Here is a 16,833-nt window from a genome sequence, read left to right on the forward strand (position 1 = left end):
TATATCTCATTTAGATGAGAAGCACCAAGTTTTATTGGATGCGATTTGATTCCCTCACTATAAGAGATGACATATTATGTCACAAATGGGAAACCATCCAAGGGGGACAACCCTTGTACCAAAATGGTTATACCCAAATCCCTCTTAACAGACTATGTGATGAAGCAGTTACACAATAGTGTGACTGGAGGTCATTTAGGGAGTAAAGAAAACACTCTCAAAAGTGAGAGAGCGATATTTTCTGGGAAAGAATGTCTAGAGATATTAAACAGTGGATTAAAAGCTGTGACAAATGTGCAGCTAGAAAAAACACCACCAAAATGGCCGAAGGGTCCATTACATACATACAATGTGGGTCTCCATATGGAGAGATGGGCCATTGATGTATTGGGACCATCGCCATTTAAGCAATAAGGGGAATTCTTATCTCCTAGTAGTAGCAGATTACTTTACTAAATGGGTTGAGGCAATACCCATGCGTAATCAGAAAGCTACAACAGTTGCACAAAAATTCATAGATAGAATTGTCACCATTTTCGGTTGTGCCTATGCAACTTCACTCTGATCAAGGGACAAACTTTGAATCAGATGTATTCCAAGAAATAGTGTAGAATCTTAGGAAATTGAGAAGACTCGAACCACACCATATAGACCGCAGTCTGATGGAATGGTTGAACGAGCCAACAGCAAACAATTGGAAATATGCTCTCCTCATTTGTGGCAGAGAATTTAAGGGACTGGGATGAACACATTAACTTACTCATGATGGCTTACAGGTCATCTTCTCATGAAAAAGCACCGGGTCTCGCCTTGTGAGATGGTGTTTTGGTCGTACATAAATCTTCCTGTTGATCTTGTTCTGGGACGGGTTGTACCTGAAATGAACACGTGTACTAATTACACAACAACACTAAGGAAGCAAATGGATAAAATTCATGAGTTTGCTAGAGATAAAATTACACTCTCAACAAAAGAAAAAAAAAACAAACAAAATGTAAACTTGAACATGACCGAAAACACTCAACTCAATCAATTCAAAAGAGGGTGATCCAGTTTGGCGTTACAATCCTAAAAAAAGTGTATTGGCTCCAAATTACGGTGCTCATGGGAAGGTCCATATGTCGTTATTGAGAAAATAAGTATGATGTGGTGTATAAAAATCCAAAAATCTCCCAAAGTCAAGAACCTAAGGTAGTTCATCACAATTACTTGAAATCATATGAGGTGATGAAAACCAAAATGGCTCAAGAATTAGGAGAATAGTCCTTTAAATAAATGTAGACTGTTGTCTAAATTACGTATTCCAATTATTGTTCTGTCTCAGCGATATCTGAACAATATAATTGCACTTTCTCTACAATATGGATTTTGGAAAGAAGTCGTAAAACAGTATACCAGTGTACCACCTGTAAAGCTACCTTCGGAAGACGGGATGACAGGAATTACAAGCACCAGGCTACACAGGGGATATGGAACTCAATGGACGTGTCCGGACGCCAGGAAAATTCCAGTGAAGGAAGTGAACTGTGGAAAACAATGAACAATTATTCAATAATCGTAGTTGAATTATATCAAGATATTAATGTGAAGTTTTGTAAATATTAATTTAGTAATAATCAAATTAATAGAGTATTATATTAATATACATTTTCTCATAATTATTGAGAAATTATAAATAATTATAACTATATTACGTTTATAAATATAGATACTAAGGAAGTGATGAATTCCTCATTGAAATTATACATGTAAGGTATACGCCCACCCCCCCCCCCCCCCGTCAAGTATAAGACCCAATGTTTGCGATGTAGGAATTATTTTGTGTATTATATTGAACATATTTTTTTAAAAAGTATTACAATCTCTGTTTATAAATTCACAGCGTGTACTATATATTACATTGGAATAATATGTGAGCAAATTATGGCTGCAAAGACTTACCACAGTACTCACCATACATGCATAATAGCTGCTAATTGTTAGTTTTTCAGAAGTCAAGCACCTGTGTTGTACATTGTGTACAAGCTCCAATATCTTTGGTTGAGTAAACATGACATGCAGGCCATGACTTAATTCCTAAAAATGAAAATATTCGCAAGTGAACTACTGAAATCTCCTATGATATTAACATTCGGGACGAATGTTTTTAAGAAGGAGGGGGGTAGTGTTACGATCCGTAACGGCGAATATTATACACAGGAATGTAAATTCATGACATCGTCATTTTTCATATCAGAACAATGGAGGCCTAGCCCCGATCTGAGAATGGTTATAAACTCAGCTTCACTCAATGTGATATACGTGATTAAAAGACAGAGAGTCGATCTTAATTATATTCATTATTGATATTGACATGATTAATAGAATGTATGTTGTATTATTATAATTACTTGTGCGACGAATAACTGTCGAACTATCTGACGTTTTTGAATCTATAAAGCGTTAACGTTAGAGTAAAGTATTAAGATTCGACAGATAACGAAAATGACACAAAGTACATATATTTTTTATCAGGAAACATGTATAAAATATGTTCTGTTATGTTCATGGAAGTCACCTGAACCATGCTGCAAGATTAGTATGTCATAAAACGTCGTATTCTAGACCAAATCACGTCTCTGTAAACGACAGCCTGCTTTCCGTGTATTTTTCGCCATTTGTTATGGTTGGATTTCGCGGATTCCGCACGCGCTTATGTAACAAGCGTTTTGATTGGCTCGGGACTCGTCGATGATCACCAGCGCAGGCTATAAAAGGGGGTGAAATCGGACGAAAGTCAGAACTCATTTGAGCTCCCAAACGAGTGTGGTCGCCTCTTCTGGCCCTAAACTTTGGAAAGCCTTGATGTCTTCTCAAATACCAATGACACTAATAGTGGTTCAAGATGTTTGAGAACTTCTCCGTAAAGGGAACTTAACGTTCCAAGGGGAGTAACTCTTATAGAGTTAAGTCATTACAAAGCTCTAAGTAAATATGAGTGCTTGTGTCCGTTGGCGAAAACGGAGGAAACGTCTCCGTATTCGTAAACACTATTTGTAGAAAAATAAGTAGGACGGAAGCACCTCTGTCTATAGACTCATTACATATTCTTATCTAATAATTAATGTTATTATAAAAGCTTTTATATAGCTAGGTATTTATTTCTCCATATTCGGAGCATTATACCAGTATAGATGGAAGCATCACCTCCATCTATGGAAATGTTCAATATTCCAATAATGTATTCAAGAATCTAGATAAGTATTTAGTGTAGAATATTTGTATAGCCTTTGTAGATCTCGATGTATCCAGTACCTGTACTTTGATAATTTGTGATTATAATAAATCATAAGTTGATTTTTATTTCCTGACTTTGTTCTTTTATGGAGTAGTGCTAGGCTGGAACCGAATCCTTATATATTACTTTTACTTGGTGATTGCTGAATTAGGCAACCCGCGCAGAAAAGTTACACAAGCCCTAAAACAGCCATAGTTATATAAAAGACTGGTGTTACCACCACTCTTAGTAATGTTATTAGGAACTTCATGATGACAATTCAATCACCTTTTTGTCGTCGGTGTTTAATCAGTCTGTTGTATCCTAAAATCTGTAGAGAATAAAGAGGTATAGCTCCGCCGACAGTTCACTCACTCTTGTCGGGGAAACAGTCCAACATAATGAAGCTATGTAAAGGCATCGTCGAGTCCTCCATATACTCCCTAACTATATAACTAAATACATGTAACAACAAACTAATTGTATGCAGTTAGCTGCTCGGCATCTGGAACGACAGAATCAGCGTTTAATTTATGTATGTGTTATATATTACGTACAGGAATACATATTATGCTCACCCAACACACTTTCCCTCTCAGATCGAGCTTATATAATATAAACCAAGTCCGACACCCAACCTGAAAACCGCTTGTGGGTGACAGGAGGTGTACCAGCCCAATGCTTAAGGTTTTGAATAAAAACCCGATCATCAACCACCCATTGATCGTTGATATTGCTTAAAGATGCTAAATACGCAAAACAAAACGCAAACCGGCCTTGACAAAAACACAGCCATGTATATGTTATATGTGTATATATATATATATATCAATCTTACCTAAAAAGGTTAATTGAATAGGTCGTTCCTGTAGCTAACCGAACGCTAGAATGACCAAACCTCGCTACCCGACACCCTACCAGCCCACCTAATCTCATTGGACGAATTAAAACCGCACGTGCTCTACAATGCCACGTGTACGTTATGTAACTGCAGGACAAATATTTCCGCTATTCTACGAAACGCGGGGAATTTAAAATTCTGGTATGTCGAGTCACTCGAGCACACAAGAGTAAGGTAGACCTTTTTCTCGACGATTGCGTTTTTATTGAATAAACAAGATTCTACTACAATAGGTAGGTGAAATTCAACTCTTTTTATCTTGTAGTGAAGTCTTGTTTCACCATCGATAAAAGTTTGTTTAGTGATTTAAAAAATAATCTCGATTTGTAACAAGTTGGCATATGTTGCAAAAACATACTTCTACTGTTTGTAGAATACGTAAGAAATGGACTGTTTGGCGGCCATTTTGAAATAAAATGCTTCTTCTGATTTAAAGAGAGTTAGTTTTTCACCTTTTTTTACTTTATAAAGTTTACTTAAATCACTTGTCACAAGAACAGTTTCAGCTACATCAAGTTAATTTGTGTAGATCTTTTCAAGGTTCACTTTGATGAAAATATTAAGCATTTAATCAAGTTTTTTCTTTTTTTTTTTACTTTTAGCAAGAAATACTGAAACATAACAAATGTAACGAGGCAAAACATTAAGCACACTAACCTTAAATTTGTGCCGATTTTAGAATCAGCAACTTTTTTCTATTGAATTTTGAAGATATTCAGAAAAGATTAGTCATCGAAATATTTTCTGTGGAGAGTTGAATGTGACACATATTGCGACAAGCGGGGTATTTTCATCTTCAAAATGAGTAAGGGTAACATATGCTTTTGTTCAAAGCAGAAAGAATTGGTTGATTGAGTGTTAATAACATTCATTTAAAGAAAGTACTGGTTTTGCTTTATATGCCAACATTTATATGTAACCAGACAACCAGTTTGGATAATGTTGTTTTAGCTTGCTGTGTGTAAGGTCAAAACAGTGAAATTCCAATAAAATCATACGTTGCGTCAAATAACTATCTTTGATTCACGATTGCTCAAAACTGTCCGTAAATCTTTTAATATCTCACTTCCTAAAGTAACTATATTAAAAAAGAAGTTTAGTGTCATATATAAAAAAAGTAAACTTCTGTTTAAGTAAACATTTATGAGTGCGATGTATCTCGTGAATTAGTATTAGTATACACACGTCGTTATAAAATCCTTCCACAATCTGAATGGCTGTCTCGAACTTTACTTTATTACTCCATTTCACGTCCACCAAGTTTCACACAGATTCTGTTACGTAAGTCAGATAGACCGCAGCATTCATCAGACGTGAATCGGAAGCGGTCAATAGTCTGTGCTTGGCGCTCAGATTGATTCCCGTAGACAGTCCGCTTTAATTTTAAAGCGATATAGCAAATATCCACTGTCCAATCTACAGCACTATACATACAATTCCGGATTGTTCAGATTTAGGAGTTATCTTCACGTTCAGTAGGTATTGATTTTGTGAACGTTCATGTTTTGCGAGCGTAACGTCAAACTTTATCAGGGAAAATGATGTGGATTGCGCTCACAAAATAATGACGTAACAATCGATACCTACATATGTACCCGCAAGGGAGCTAACTCTGTAATATGCAAATACGGAATACACTTACATAAACAACATTCAGATTTGAAGACGATTTAATGAGGCTTTTCCAACGTTGCTCTCAAACACCGCTTAAGGAATATCCCGCTATCATCGTTCTATAAATAGCCTGCCGACCGACGTCTTTACGATTGGTGACATTGTCATAAGTTGATTTTGTGTAATATTTCTGTTTCCATTTATATGTTTTATCATCCCAAAATCAAACTATCGATCATTTAAAGAACAATTCCATATTTGAAGGTTAAGAAAATGTTTGAATTTAAAACTTAAATGGACACTAAAATATTTGCTTAACGTTCATTAACAAATGGTGTTTAAAAAGGATTTAGAGTATTCATATATTGACAGATCCATTTGTGTTTTTTGGCCATTAAATGATATATCAGGCTCCGATTCTCTAAACAAAAGTGCAAACTTAAGTTGTTTTTCTTTATGTAACTTAAGTGAAAATAATTGACTTAAGTGGGTTTTTTTTAGTTAAGTTGGTTTCAAGAAATCGGGCCATATCAGGTCATATTCATGAATTTTAAGGAATTAGTCTTTAGCAAGTTTTCGGTTAACCCTTGTGTATTAATTTGCTACTATTTTAGGGAATATATCAACAATTACCACATTACCACATAATAAAACCGTATCATTATATAGAATGCTCCTTTAAATGTCTGAATCAATAGGTATTATTTCCGGATTCTTTGCATGCATCGTTAATGATGAACAGACAAAAACTGTATCGGGAACGATTTATTATAGAAAAAGCATTTACAAAATACAATTATTCAAGTGACCCAAATCACAATGTGTAAAGACATTCTTGATTATGAACAAAACGTCAATAACATTACTGTACACGTAGACAGACTAGGCATCACAGTTTTCGGTACTAAGTATGTTACATCGTGGGGATTTCAATATCTTGTAGTCTAGACCAATCTGAAGTAGATCTGGACCTAGTTTCATCAATTTTTCTTAACGTTAACTTAAAATTCTACATAGAAAAGTATTATAATAAAAGGTGAAAAAATAAATCTTTAGGAACTTTTATTAACTTTTGTAGTGTTTTCTTATAGAGAAATTTAAGTTAAAGAATCCGTTTTAGCTTCTCCCTATAAAATAGTATAGTATGTGTATCTATTACAACAGGACGAGACGAATTAGCATATTTGTTTCAGTAGCAAAATTTACCTTACACTTTTATCATCATTGAAAAGTTTAAGCTTCTTATTCTTTTTTCAAATTAAAAATATCTGAAATAATATTTTGCATCTCGAAAAAAATCCACGGCACTAAACGATTAAAAATCAATAAACCATTCGATGGATACTTTTTATGCTCTGTCGGCGATGCAGCATCTTTAAAGTCGAGGAACCTTGATAAAACTAAGCCCAGGTCATCAGTTTTCTTATGTTGACAGTTTATACTTAACTTAAATCATACACGATATAAAGATATTGAGTAGGATGATTGTACTAAGTACTGATTTCTGATGTTTGGTTACCATCTCAATTATATTGAGGACAATAATTAATAAGAAATTGATGAATAAACAATATTTTATGCAATTGCTACAAAGCTCTTCTGAAGAGTCTTTTTGTCATTTCTGATAATAAACAATATATTTTACTTTATAAATATATTCTCTTATTTAAAGGCCCATTACCTTTCCGAAACGGCTTTTAATTTATAAAATGGGAATGTAAAACGAGATCGATAATTTTGTAGAGTCGCAAAAGTTATTTACTTACCGTTAATACTACACGTATCATCACCTTCTGAACAATATGACTAAATAAATAAAATGTTAGTTTTCATAACGCGGGTCGTCTTATGTTTCCCGCCGTCGTCCTAAATACCGCGCGGTAGTTGGTTGTCATTGCGATAGACGGCAAATCAGTGAAATGACTTTCCACTGTTATCATATATTACGCAGGAAATCTTGCATATGTTTGGTTTTGTAACCTCATCTTAGGCCATCGGTATATATTTTCTGATGTTATCAATGTTTTAAAAAACCTTTTTGACCAGGAAAGTTAGTGGGCCTTTAAAGGGACACTACCTTTCCGAAACGGCTTTTAATTTTTAAAATAGGAATGTAAAACGAGATCAATAATTTTGTAAAGTCGCAGAAGTTATTAACTATACGTGTGCTAGCACACTTATCATCACCTTCAGAACTGTTTAATTAGAATAAATAAAATGTTAATTTTCATAACGCGGGTCGTTTTATGTTTCCCGCCGTCGTCCTAAATGCCGCGCGGTAGTTGACTATCACTGCGCCAGACGGCAAAACAGCGAAATGAATCTCCACTTTTATCGTACATTAGACAGGAAATCTTGCATATGTTTGGTGTTGTAACCTCATCTTAAGCCATCGATATATATTTTCTTTTTTTTAATTAATGTTTTTAAGAAACCTTTAAATTTTGTTCCGGAAAGGTAGTGGGCCTTTAAACAATTTTTCATCCAAGGGTATTTATAAAACTCCAAATCATCTCCCGAAACCTTCTGTGTATCTTTTTCAATAACCGTCATTAGCGTTGTGTGAGTAAATCGACGACACTAACATCCACTATTACAGTAACAAAAATATGTTGTTGTTTTCCGGAATTCTAGAATTTGCGTAGATTGCACAGATCTACTTCGAAAGAAAACGTAATAGGATAGAATCACATTTGGAAGATTACCAACATCTATCTATTAGTCAATATCATTCTAAAAAAGAATGCTGGATGAAAATGTAACCAATGTTTCACTCGGGACACAAAGACAACTATGGTGCAGTATTTTTTTTAACTCTCGACAGAATTCAACTAATTTTAAAGCCAATAACCAATATATAATGATAATTGTATGAGAGATTAACTTAACGATTGCAGGACAGTATTCCATCTGTCGTAGACTTAGCAAACAACACACACCCAGACACACACAAATCACGTGCAACCATCAGTCTCATCCGACACACATCACACCTTTATCACATGCTACAGATAAAACCTTTAATTTTATTGCCGATTAAAGTTTCGGGCTTAATCTGAACTGCTGATAAAAGAAATATTTTACTTCAATTATTAGAAAGAAAAATCACTGCATATATTACCGAAACACGATTGTCATTCAAAGGATCCATACTCTATATGGGGTCATCCTAGAATTTTCAGAGGTTACTATAACTATCGTGGATATAACGACAGTGATAGTAACCCCTGGAGTGTTGGGGATGATATGGAGTAAGCGTGTCGAATTGCTTATCATTTAGAAAAGAGAAGGTACATGAACATGACCCGACCTATTTTACGAGTCATTGTATATATTGACCAGAGAGATACTTATTATTGGCACCGGGTTATCAACATTCTGTAATTTAACTAGTTATAAATTCTACCCTACAGGTTCACATCATGGCTGCATCAAAACTACTATCGAGACTTTTTGCCTTACACATATTTTTTGATGGTCGTTTAGTGCATAAAACCATATCATTTATCATTACGGTCTCTCCTTCACCGTAATTCTGCTTCAAGTTTATAATTCTATCGATTGTATAAATTTTCATTTTCAACAATGTGTTGTGGCTCTAAGTTGAAACATATATACATATAACAGATCGAATAGCCCCTCCCCCCTTTTGCATCATGTTTGATTGTTAATTATGACTCCGATACAACTACATAGAGTGGCTGACTATCAATTTACAAAACATGTTTCCGTATCCATGTTAATCATCTATATATATATATATAAAGAAACAAACACAAAATATACAGTTAATAGTTAGTTTCCATGGTTTCTGTGGCCCATCCGGCCGCGTCATATCAGTGGAATGTTAGGGCACTTTCCGATAAACTTTCTTTGTATTGGACATTTACCATGTTTAATTTGGAGTCTGAATTACAAACATTCATCATTCAATTTTGTCACGTGACCTTGACCTTTGATCACAAGACAGAAAAGTATCACAACTTTGTCAGTTTACTTCCGTATAGGATATCAAGAGTGTCATTATTTATCATAAAAACCTCCATCTAAAATGAAAGATGATCGCTAAAACTACTGACACTATAAAACAGTTCGTCTTTCCCGACAGGAAGCTGGCATCATCTGTACCGGAAGTGTCACCTGGGCTATAAATAGGCATCTTATATCCACATGCCGGTGGTCGGGTTCCAAGCAGAATAGTTTCTAAGAAAGAAGCAGCCTCGTTTCCGCAATTGAGATCCACGTTCCCAGTTAAACATGCTGCCGCCTCGTCCAAAAAGCTTTAAAAGAAAGATTAACATGAAACATATGTAGTTCTGCTGATTAGAATTAGGATTGAACATGAGTGTAAAAGCCATTCATATAAAATTGAAAACTGAAGAAACCATATATACAGTACTTATAATCTTTAACATTAAAGTTTGCATTTCTATACTGACAAACAGGACAAAGGGATGCAATCAAAATTCAAAAGGAAAGGGAGGTTGAAGTCTGATTCAGATATCAAAATCATAGCTAGATAATTGCTTTAAGCTGACAATGCAAGTTAAAAAGGCATGCAATTGGGATTGAATAAATTAGGCAGGTATAGGAAATATTCTTCTGTCATATCTGATACAAAGGCAACCACTTTAAGTTATTCCAATCTAGTTAACAACGCTCTTATATAAAGAATGAATGCAATTTCTTTCGGAGCCCCTCTTTATTTATCTCATCTCTCCTTTCAGAGTTATGTTTCTCGTATTGTGCCATTTATCCTTTGATACTCACGTGCAGGTGGATATGATGAGGACATCTATGGGAGCGTTGGCAGAGATCTTAATGGTGTAGCTCATTTTAGCCTCCATACTACACTCACTCGCGGCGGCGTGTTGGTCCATTATACATTCAGTATGTTTCTCATATACTGTAAACAGAGTAGTTACAGGTTAGTGACAATCAAACAACTTATTGTCAAATTCAGAAGATACTGCGTAATACAATTCAATTTGCGTTTTCTGATCATCAGCTCAAATCAGCACTCTCTTCCAATTTTATGAAAAGGACAAGAAAAAAATATTTTGGTTACGATTGTGTTGCAATTGAACCAGGAATGTAATTCCTGTTTGTTATATATCAAGAAATGTAGTTTTCATTTGACTGTGAATTGGTGCAATCCATCAAACACTGATAGTGAACCACAATAATCCAGATATGCTTATACTATTTATAAAACAAACTTGAATCGGAAAATAATTTAAAAAATTTTTTCGATAAATATGTAACCATCAGAGGATGTCACACGTCCTTAAATAGTGTTGACGTCACCACTTACTGTGTAGATTATCACAGAAGAAGCGGGCGGTGTTGACGATCTCGTCTTTATCGAACAGTCTCTGTAAGAGTTGCTCCTCTTCCGTTATACCTCGACATCTGTCCAGGATGTTCTGCATACACTCGGCCGCCACCACCAACTTCGAGTTCCTAGATAACAACAATTACAGAGCTATATATAAATCTAGTATTAGTGACTGGTAAGAAGACATCAATAGAATGAAGTATCTTATAAAACTATGAATGCAGGATTTCTTATAAAACACTGATCACTAGTAGCTGGAGGAGATGGGAAACTATTTTTTATTTTATTTTTTTACAATAGACTTGAAGAAGTTAAAAGGGAAAACATTTAACGCTTTTTAACTTTCCTTCTTCTAAGTTTGAAAAGAGAAAAAGTTGCATATATTAAAATAAAACAAATGAAAACGATATATATTTGTTTGAAAAAGGCAGATATCTGTAAATTATTGTCTATCTTCAAATTTGCGGACAATAATTAAAAATACTTTTTTTTCTGTAATTTACAATTTTTTTAGATAAACGAAGAAATAAAGAATAGTTCGACTGTAATTTAGAGAATAATTCACAACATTTGACAAAACAAATGACTTAAATGATTCAATGATTATATCCAATAGACTGTTGATAATATCAACATAAAGTCTGTATGTTGTGAAATCATAAAGCGTAAATAGATAAAGGGTCCCTTCAACTACGTGCTGACATAAAGTGACGCCTGACTTAAAGGACTTGGATATCATTTTGGTCAATTAAAACTTCTGACTTCTCATCATAACCCCATTAAATTATTCCCCAAAACAAAACTTTAAAGTTTGCATAGTTAAGCAGAATACTGCCAAATGTTAATTTGATTAGATTATATTTATTCGCGTTTTCTTCTCTTGAAATGAGCTTTCTGGGATATGACGTGTCTTCCCAGTTTAAGCCTAACTGTTTATCCAACATAGTTAATGAAAAGAAACAACTGTTCCATGTGACTAGTATAAACAAGCCTTTACACCTCCCACATCAAACGGACAGCCATTTTACTTGGCCTATCTGATGTATTTGAGTGTTCTGCATCTTGACGTCCCCATTCCTTTGATACAAGAGACTTTAGCATTGCCACATACACTTAAACTTCCCTGCTTATTTAACAGTCGGGTATGGTTATAGTGTACCTATACAATACATTACACTGATGTTAAATGGTGAGGAATTCATAGTCGAATATTTTATAGGAAATTATCTCCGCCTTTGATCGGTATATTTCTCGCCAACAAAGTACGTGACAATCTAGTACATATATATTTTAGTAATTGCTAGAAAAAAGGACATCGACATTTTAGAGATGAATAGAATCGCCTTTGATTGGAATATTTCCCGTCAGCAAGGCACGTGACAATTCAGTACTGGTAAGCAACACTTCTTTGTAAACATTACAGCAATGTTAGGATAAATTAAGACCATAGCATTACTATTTTATATTTAGTGACAGACGAACTGGTAACGGTAGTCCATCCATACCAACATTCTCACCACATAGCCAACTACTACTACGTACATGAACATCAAAAGCTGGCTTCTTCTTCACACGAAAAATAAACGGCATACTTTAATATGGCATGCCAGTTAAAATCAACTAATATCATAAAAATAGATAAATAGAGTATTGTATCAAACAAACATATTCAATAGTGCATATATCTTGATAAAATCAAAACAAATTTTAAGCTAATATATGTGTTTAAAATATGTGCGAGAGCAATCCACTAAACTGTCATTTATATCACAAGATATTCGAATACAAAGGATTCATTAATTCATGCAACTACAAAATGATAACTTAACGCTTATTGTATTCATGTTTGAATATATTAACTATACAGTATGCTACAAACATACAAAGAAATAAGATTGGAATTTACAAATTAATAAATTAAAAAAGGTACTTAAAAAGGTCTTATAATATATACAAATCCGTCCATTGATCTATACTCTTATACATTCCAATTGATACGAAATTTTGGAAAAGGAGTTATCACAGTCAACAGCCAACACATTAACACTGGGATAATTTGAAATCATTGAAGACTTTTCTTTCGACCACGTGAAATTTCATGCGTGTAAATACAACGGTTTTGTACATTTATTGTTTTACCTTCCCAAACTAATACCTGCAGATGATCGAAGAGATTGGAAATTTTATTTGCGTTTTTTTTTTAATATTAGTATACAATTAATTAGTGTAATTAGTGCTTATAATATCAAAAATAATATTTTTTTCCATAAATGAAATAAGATTATTAGTATAATTTAATGATTTTTTATAATTCTATCGATTGTATAAATTTTCATTTTCAACAATGTGTTGTGGCTCTAACAGAGTAAAACAAATATACATATAACAGATCGAATAGCCCCTTTTTAAAACTTCCAAAAGTGGTAATGAACAATGTAATGACAAATAAATTAATCTTTTAACTTTATCCCAATATTTGCACATGATATTATTTGAAACAATTTTCAATCGAATAATGATAAACGTAAAACTAAAACTATCAGTAATCAATCAGGCAGCATTCTGTACCCTGACACCATGTCTTACCAGTGTTTGTTCCTCCTTCAGAGTGAGAGTCAGATTAAATAGTAAATATTAGTCACACAGGAATATGTCAAATGCCACATTTTATGTTCATCAAACTCTATGGTATTAATACTCTAGTTACAGGGTCACAATCAGTTAATGATCCAATAGAAAAAGCGTCCTCACACCAACCTAATAGCAACACTGACATATATACCATATGTAAAGACACTGTATGATATAGTGACTTAGGTACACTTATACACCATACAGGTTCTTATTCTGTATGACACACTTTCCAACATTTGTATAAAAGCTTATTTCGTTTTCGCCTATTATAGTTTTATTCCCCTTCGGGCAGGTATTTATTGTGACGTCACCAATTTTAACAAACTTACGTCGTTTTCCCTTAAAAATATGACGTTAAGCTTAGATAAACATGATGTAACAATAAGTACCAACCCGGCAGTGCAAACAACTGAAATAAGCAAATGCAGCATAACTTGGTTCTACATTTGAAGACTGTAATGTATACAATTATCAGTTTTAGAGCTGGAACTAGCTTGATTAATATAAAGTGGAACCAACTTGATTTGAAATCATATTATATTGAAATACTGCCTTAAGATGCTCCACTGCCGGTAGAGCATCAATGATATTCATCACTTGAACAATAATTGGTGTTTAATCGTGTATATATATGTCTAATTAACACACACACAGAATATAGAATTTCTTTCGCCTTTGGTGCATGCGTAATCAGTACTTCATTCCATATAGGATATAGTGCCACGGAATTTTTTCGGGATGCAATTAATTTTTTTTTTTATTCTAACTTTAATTAAAATTAGAAGCTCAAACTTTTCAATCATGGTAATGGTGTAAAGTAAGTAACTTTTTGTAACTGAAGAAAAACACTATTTCGTCTGCTCCTGTTTTTGATAGTGGAAAAATACCATTTGTTAGCGTTGAAGCATCTTTAATATGAAATTAATTATTAGCCTTGTTCAAATCTAGTCACTACCTTATACCTTGGTTATATTAAAACGGGGATAATTTGATAGATTTTCCATTTTTCATCATCAATGATTTTTTTTAGACTGGCCACCAGTCTCTAGAATATTAAAAAAATCACTAAAATGGCTTGATTATTTTTGTCTCTACTACATCTTGATTCTAGATTTAAACTAGGGGGAGATAATCTAGTAAAGAACTGCCGAGAAAGTCTTATCAACAACTTAGGGTCTGGTGGCCAGTCTAATGACTTTTCTACGGACGCCATTGTCACATGTCAGACAGATCATAGCTTTTGCCACCATATGTTTAACCTAGAGATATATATGATAGTCATACTTACTCACAGGACTCCCTCATCATGTCAATCCCCTCCCTGATGGCGTTAGGGGGTTCCCCAGCCGGAGGGCCTAGTCCGAAGTTAGGTAGTGACGTCAGTATACAGCGTCTCACGTTCTGTACAGCATCCTTAGGGCAGTCAGATCGCACATTACAAAACACTGAAATAAAAAGGTGGTTTGGGTTATTGAAGCCTTATTAACAATAAGTACACTTTCACTGGTCATCTCTCAAAATTTTTACTTGACATTAGATCAAATGACGCTTTGATGATACAGGTTCACCTATTAGCAATTGTCGTATTGGTATTTGAAATTACTATATTGAGAATAACAACAAATTCCTTCAGGAACAATGGTGTTTAGCGATTGTGTTTTTAATAAACTATTCTTGAAATAATCTAAATGAATAAAATGCAATGGCATCCTTTGTCTGTTAACAGTTATAGCTTCTTATTTTTTATTTTACGACCTAGTTGTTATAACAGTTAGTGAATTGAAATGCAATTGACTTAAAACCCTGAAATCCTTCTCTCTTCATTTCTAATTATTATTTTTAAACGTAAATAAATGGAAACTATTTTGTTATATATGTAAGATTAAAGCAAGTATGCACAAATTGGTTTCTGGTCTAAAAGAATGCCGGTTCCATTCATATGGATTGTTGATTTCACTGTCCTACAATGATAAGTATAGCATTACGTAGTGCAATCAACCATGGGTCTCCGACGGTGGCTATCAACTGGTCCCTATGTGTATATGTATAAAAGTGGGTATGAAAGGACATGCAGACTCCCAGGTCACGGCCCCCATGACCTACATACCGCTGTGTTTTTCATTGCTAACAGATATGAATCATACGTTTTCATTATCACACAGAAAATCTATCTACAAAGTACTTTGTAGCAGAACTTAGCAGGAGATTATCTTTACTGTTAGAACCCAGAGAAAACTTGGCAAGACTGGAACAGATCACGACTGATCCGAAATTAGTATGACAATGTGGTAATACTCTATGTTCTCTAGAAGTCACTTATTGGCTATAGTACGGACAGTGAGTCAAACATTCAGAAAATTTCAAAATGTTATACTATGTTTAATATTCAAGAAATTAAAATAAGGTATTTGGACAAACAGACAAAAGTATAAACATTGCCTGAAAACTCTAGGAGAGCGTCTATCTATTTTTGATGGCGTTTAACGTTGGTATGGGCTAGGAGTTGGCCGTAGGCCACTGACTTTTATGTCCTAGAATAAACAAAGCTGTTAATAAAACGCAATTAATAAAAAAAATCTTTGTTTAAGTTCAGTAAACGTTCCCTTTTTATTATTGAACGTCAAATGAATGATTTAGTAAATGCATGCCTTATTACGAGTCAAACAAGTTAATAAACTTATAGGGAATAATGCTTATGGGAAGATGCAAAAGAATCATAACCAAAGGATGTAAAACTTGAGGTTATGAAGCACATGTGTAGATGTCGAACTGGAAAACAAGTCATTGGAAACCTCGGACACTAAAATATCGATCATTAAGAACTGTTACCAATTATCTTAACGGATTCTAATAAAGGTATATGGTAACTCATTATTCTTTTAAAAGCATATCATTTTACTGCCTTAAAAAAGTTTGTAATTTTCCTGCAGTTTATTCAAATATCTTATTTTCTTCCACGTGTTTGAGATTTTTCTTGATATGATCGACTTTTTGGATGGTACTTTCCAAATGAACATATTGATACAAGACACGTCTACATTAACAGGTATAACGGTAGCGCCCGTACTTACTCCAGATAACGATAGAGCA

The 16,833-nt window shown here is 34.1% G+C and overlaps 1 protein-coding gene across 2 annotated transcripts in view; it reads right to left on the reverse strand.

The window, feature by feature from the left end:
• Nucleotides 1–6,521: 6,521 nt before the first annotated feature.
• The window catches only part of LOC138336205 (uncharacterized), a 36,852-nt gene continuing 26,540 nt past the window's right edge, over nt 6,522–16,833 (reverse strand). Inside the window, exons 2-6 of one of the 2 annotated variants that reach the window (XR_011210402.1) lie at nt 15,032–15,188; nt 11,086–11,234; nt 10,542–10,677; nt 8,238–10,051; nt 6,522–7,831 (exon numbers count right to left, since the gene is read on the reverse strand). Coding sequence is in view for 1 of the 2 variants with exons in the window: in XM_069285579.1 (XP_069141680.1) it covers nt 9,802–10,051; nt 10,542–10,677; nt 11,086–11,234; nt 15,032–15,188 (692 nt within the window). In the remaining variant the exon portion in view is untranslated. Of the gene's footprint in view, nt 10,052–10,541; nt 10,678–11,085; nt 11,235–15,031; nt 15,189–16,833 lie in introns of both variants that reach the window. The other variant, XM_069285579.1, reaches the window with a different exon arrangement.

This window comes from Argopecten irradians, chromosome 12 (genome assembly GCF_041381155.1).
Source record: "Argopecten irradians isolate NY chromosome 12, Ai_NY, whole genome shotgun sequence".
Lineage (NCBI taxonomy): Eukaryota > Metazoa > Mollusca > Bivalvia > Pectinida > Pectinidae > Argopecten > Argopecten irradians.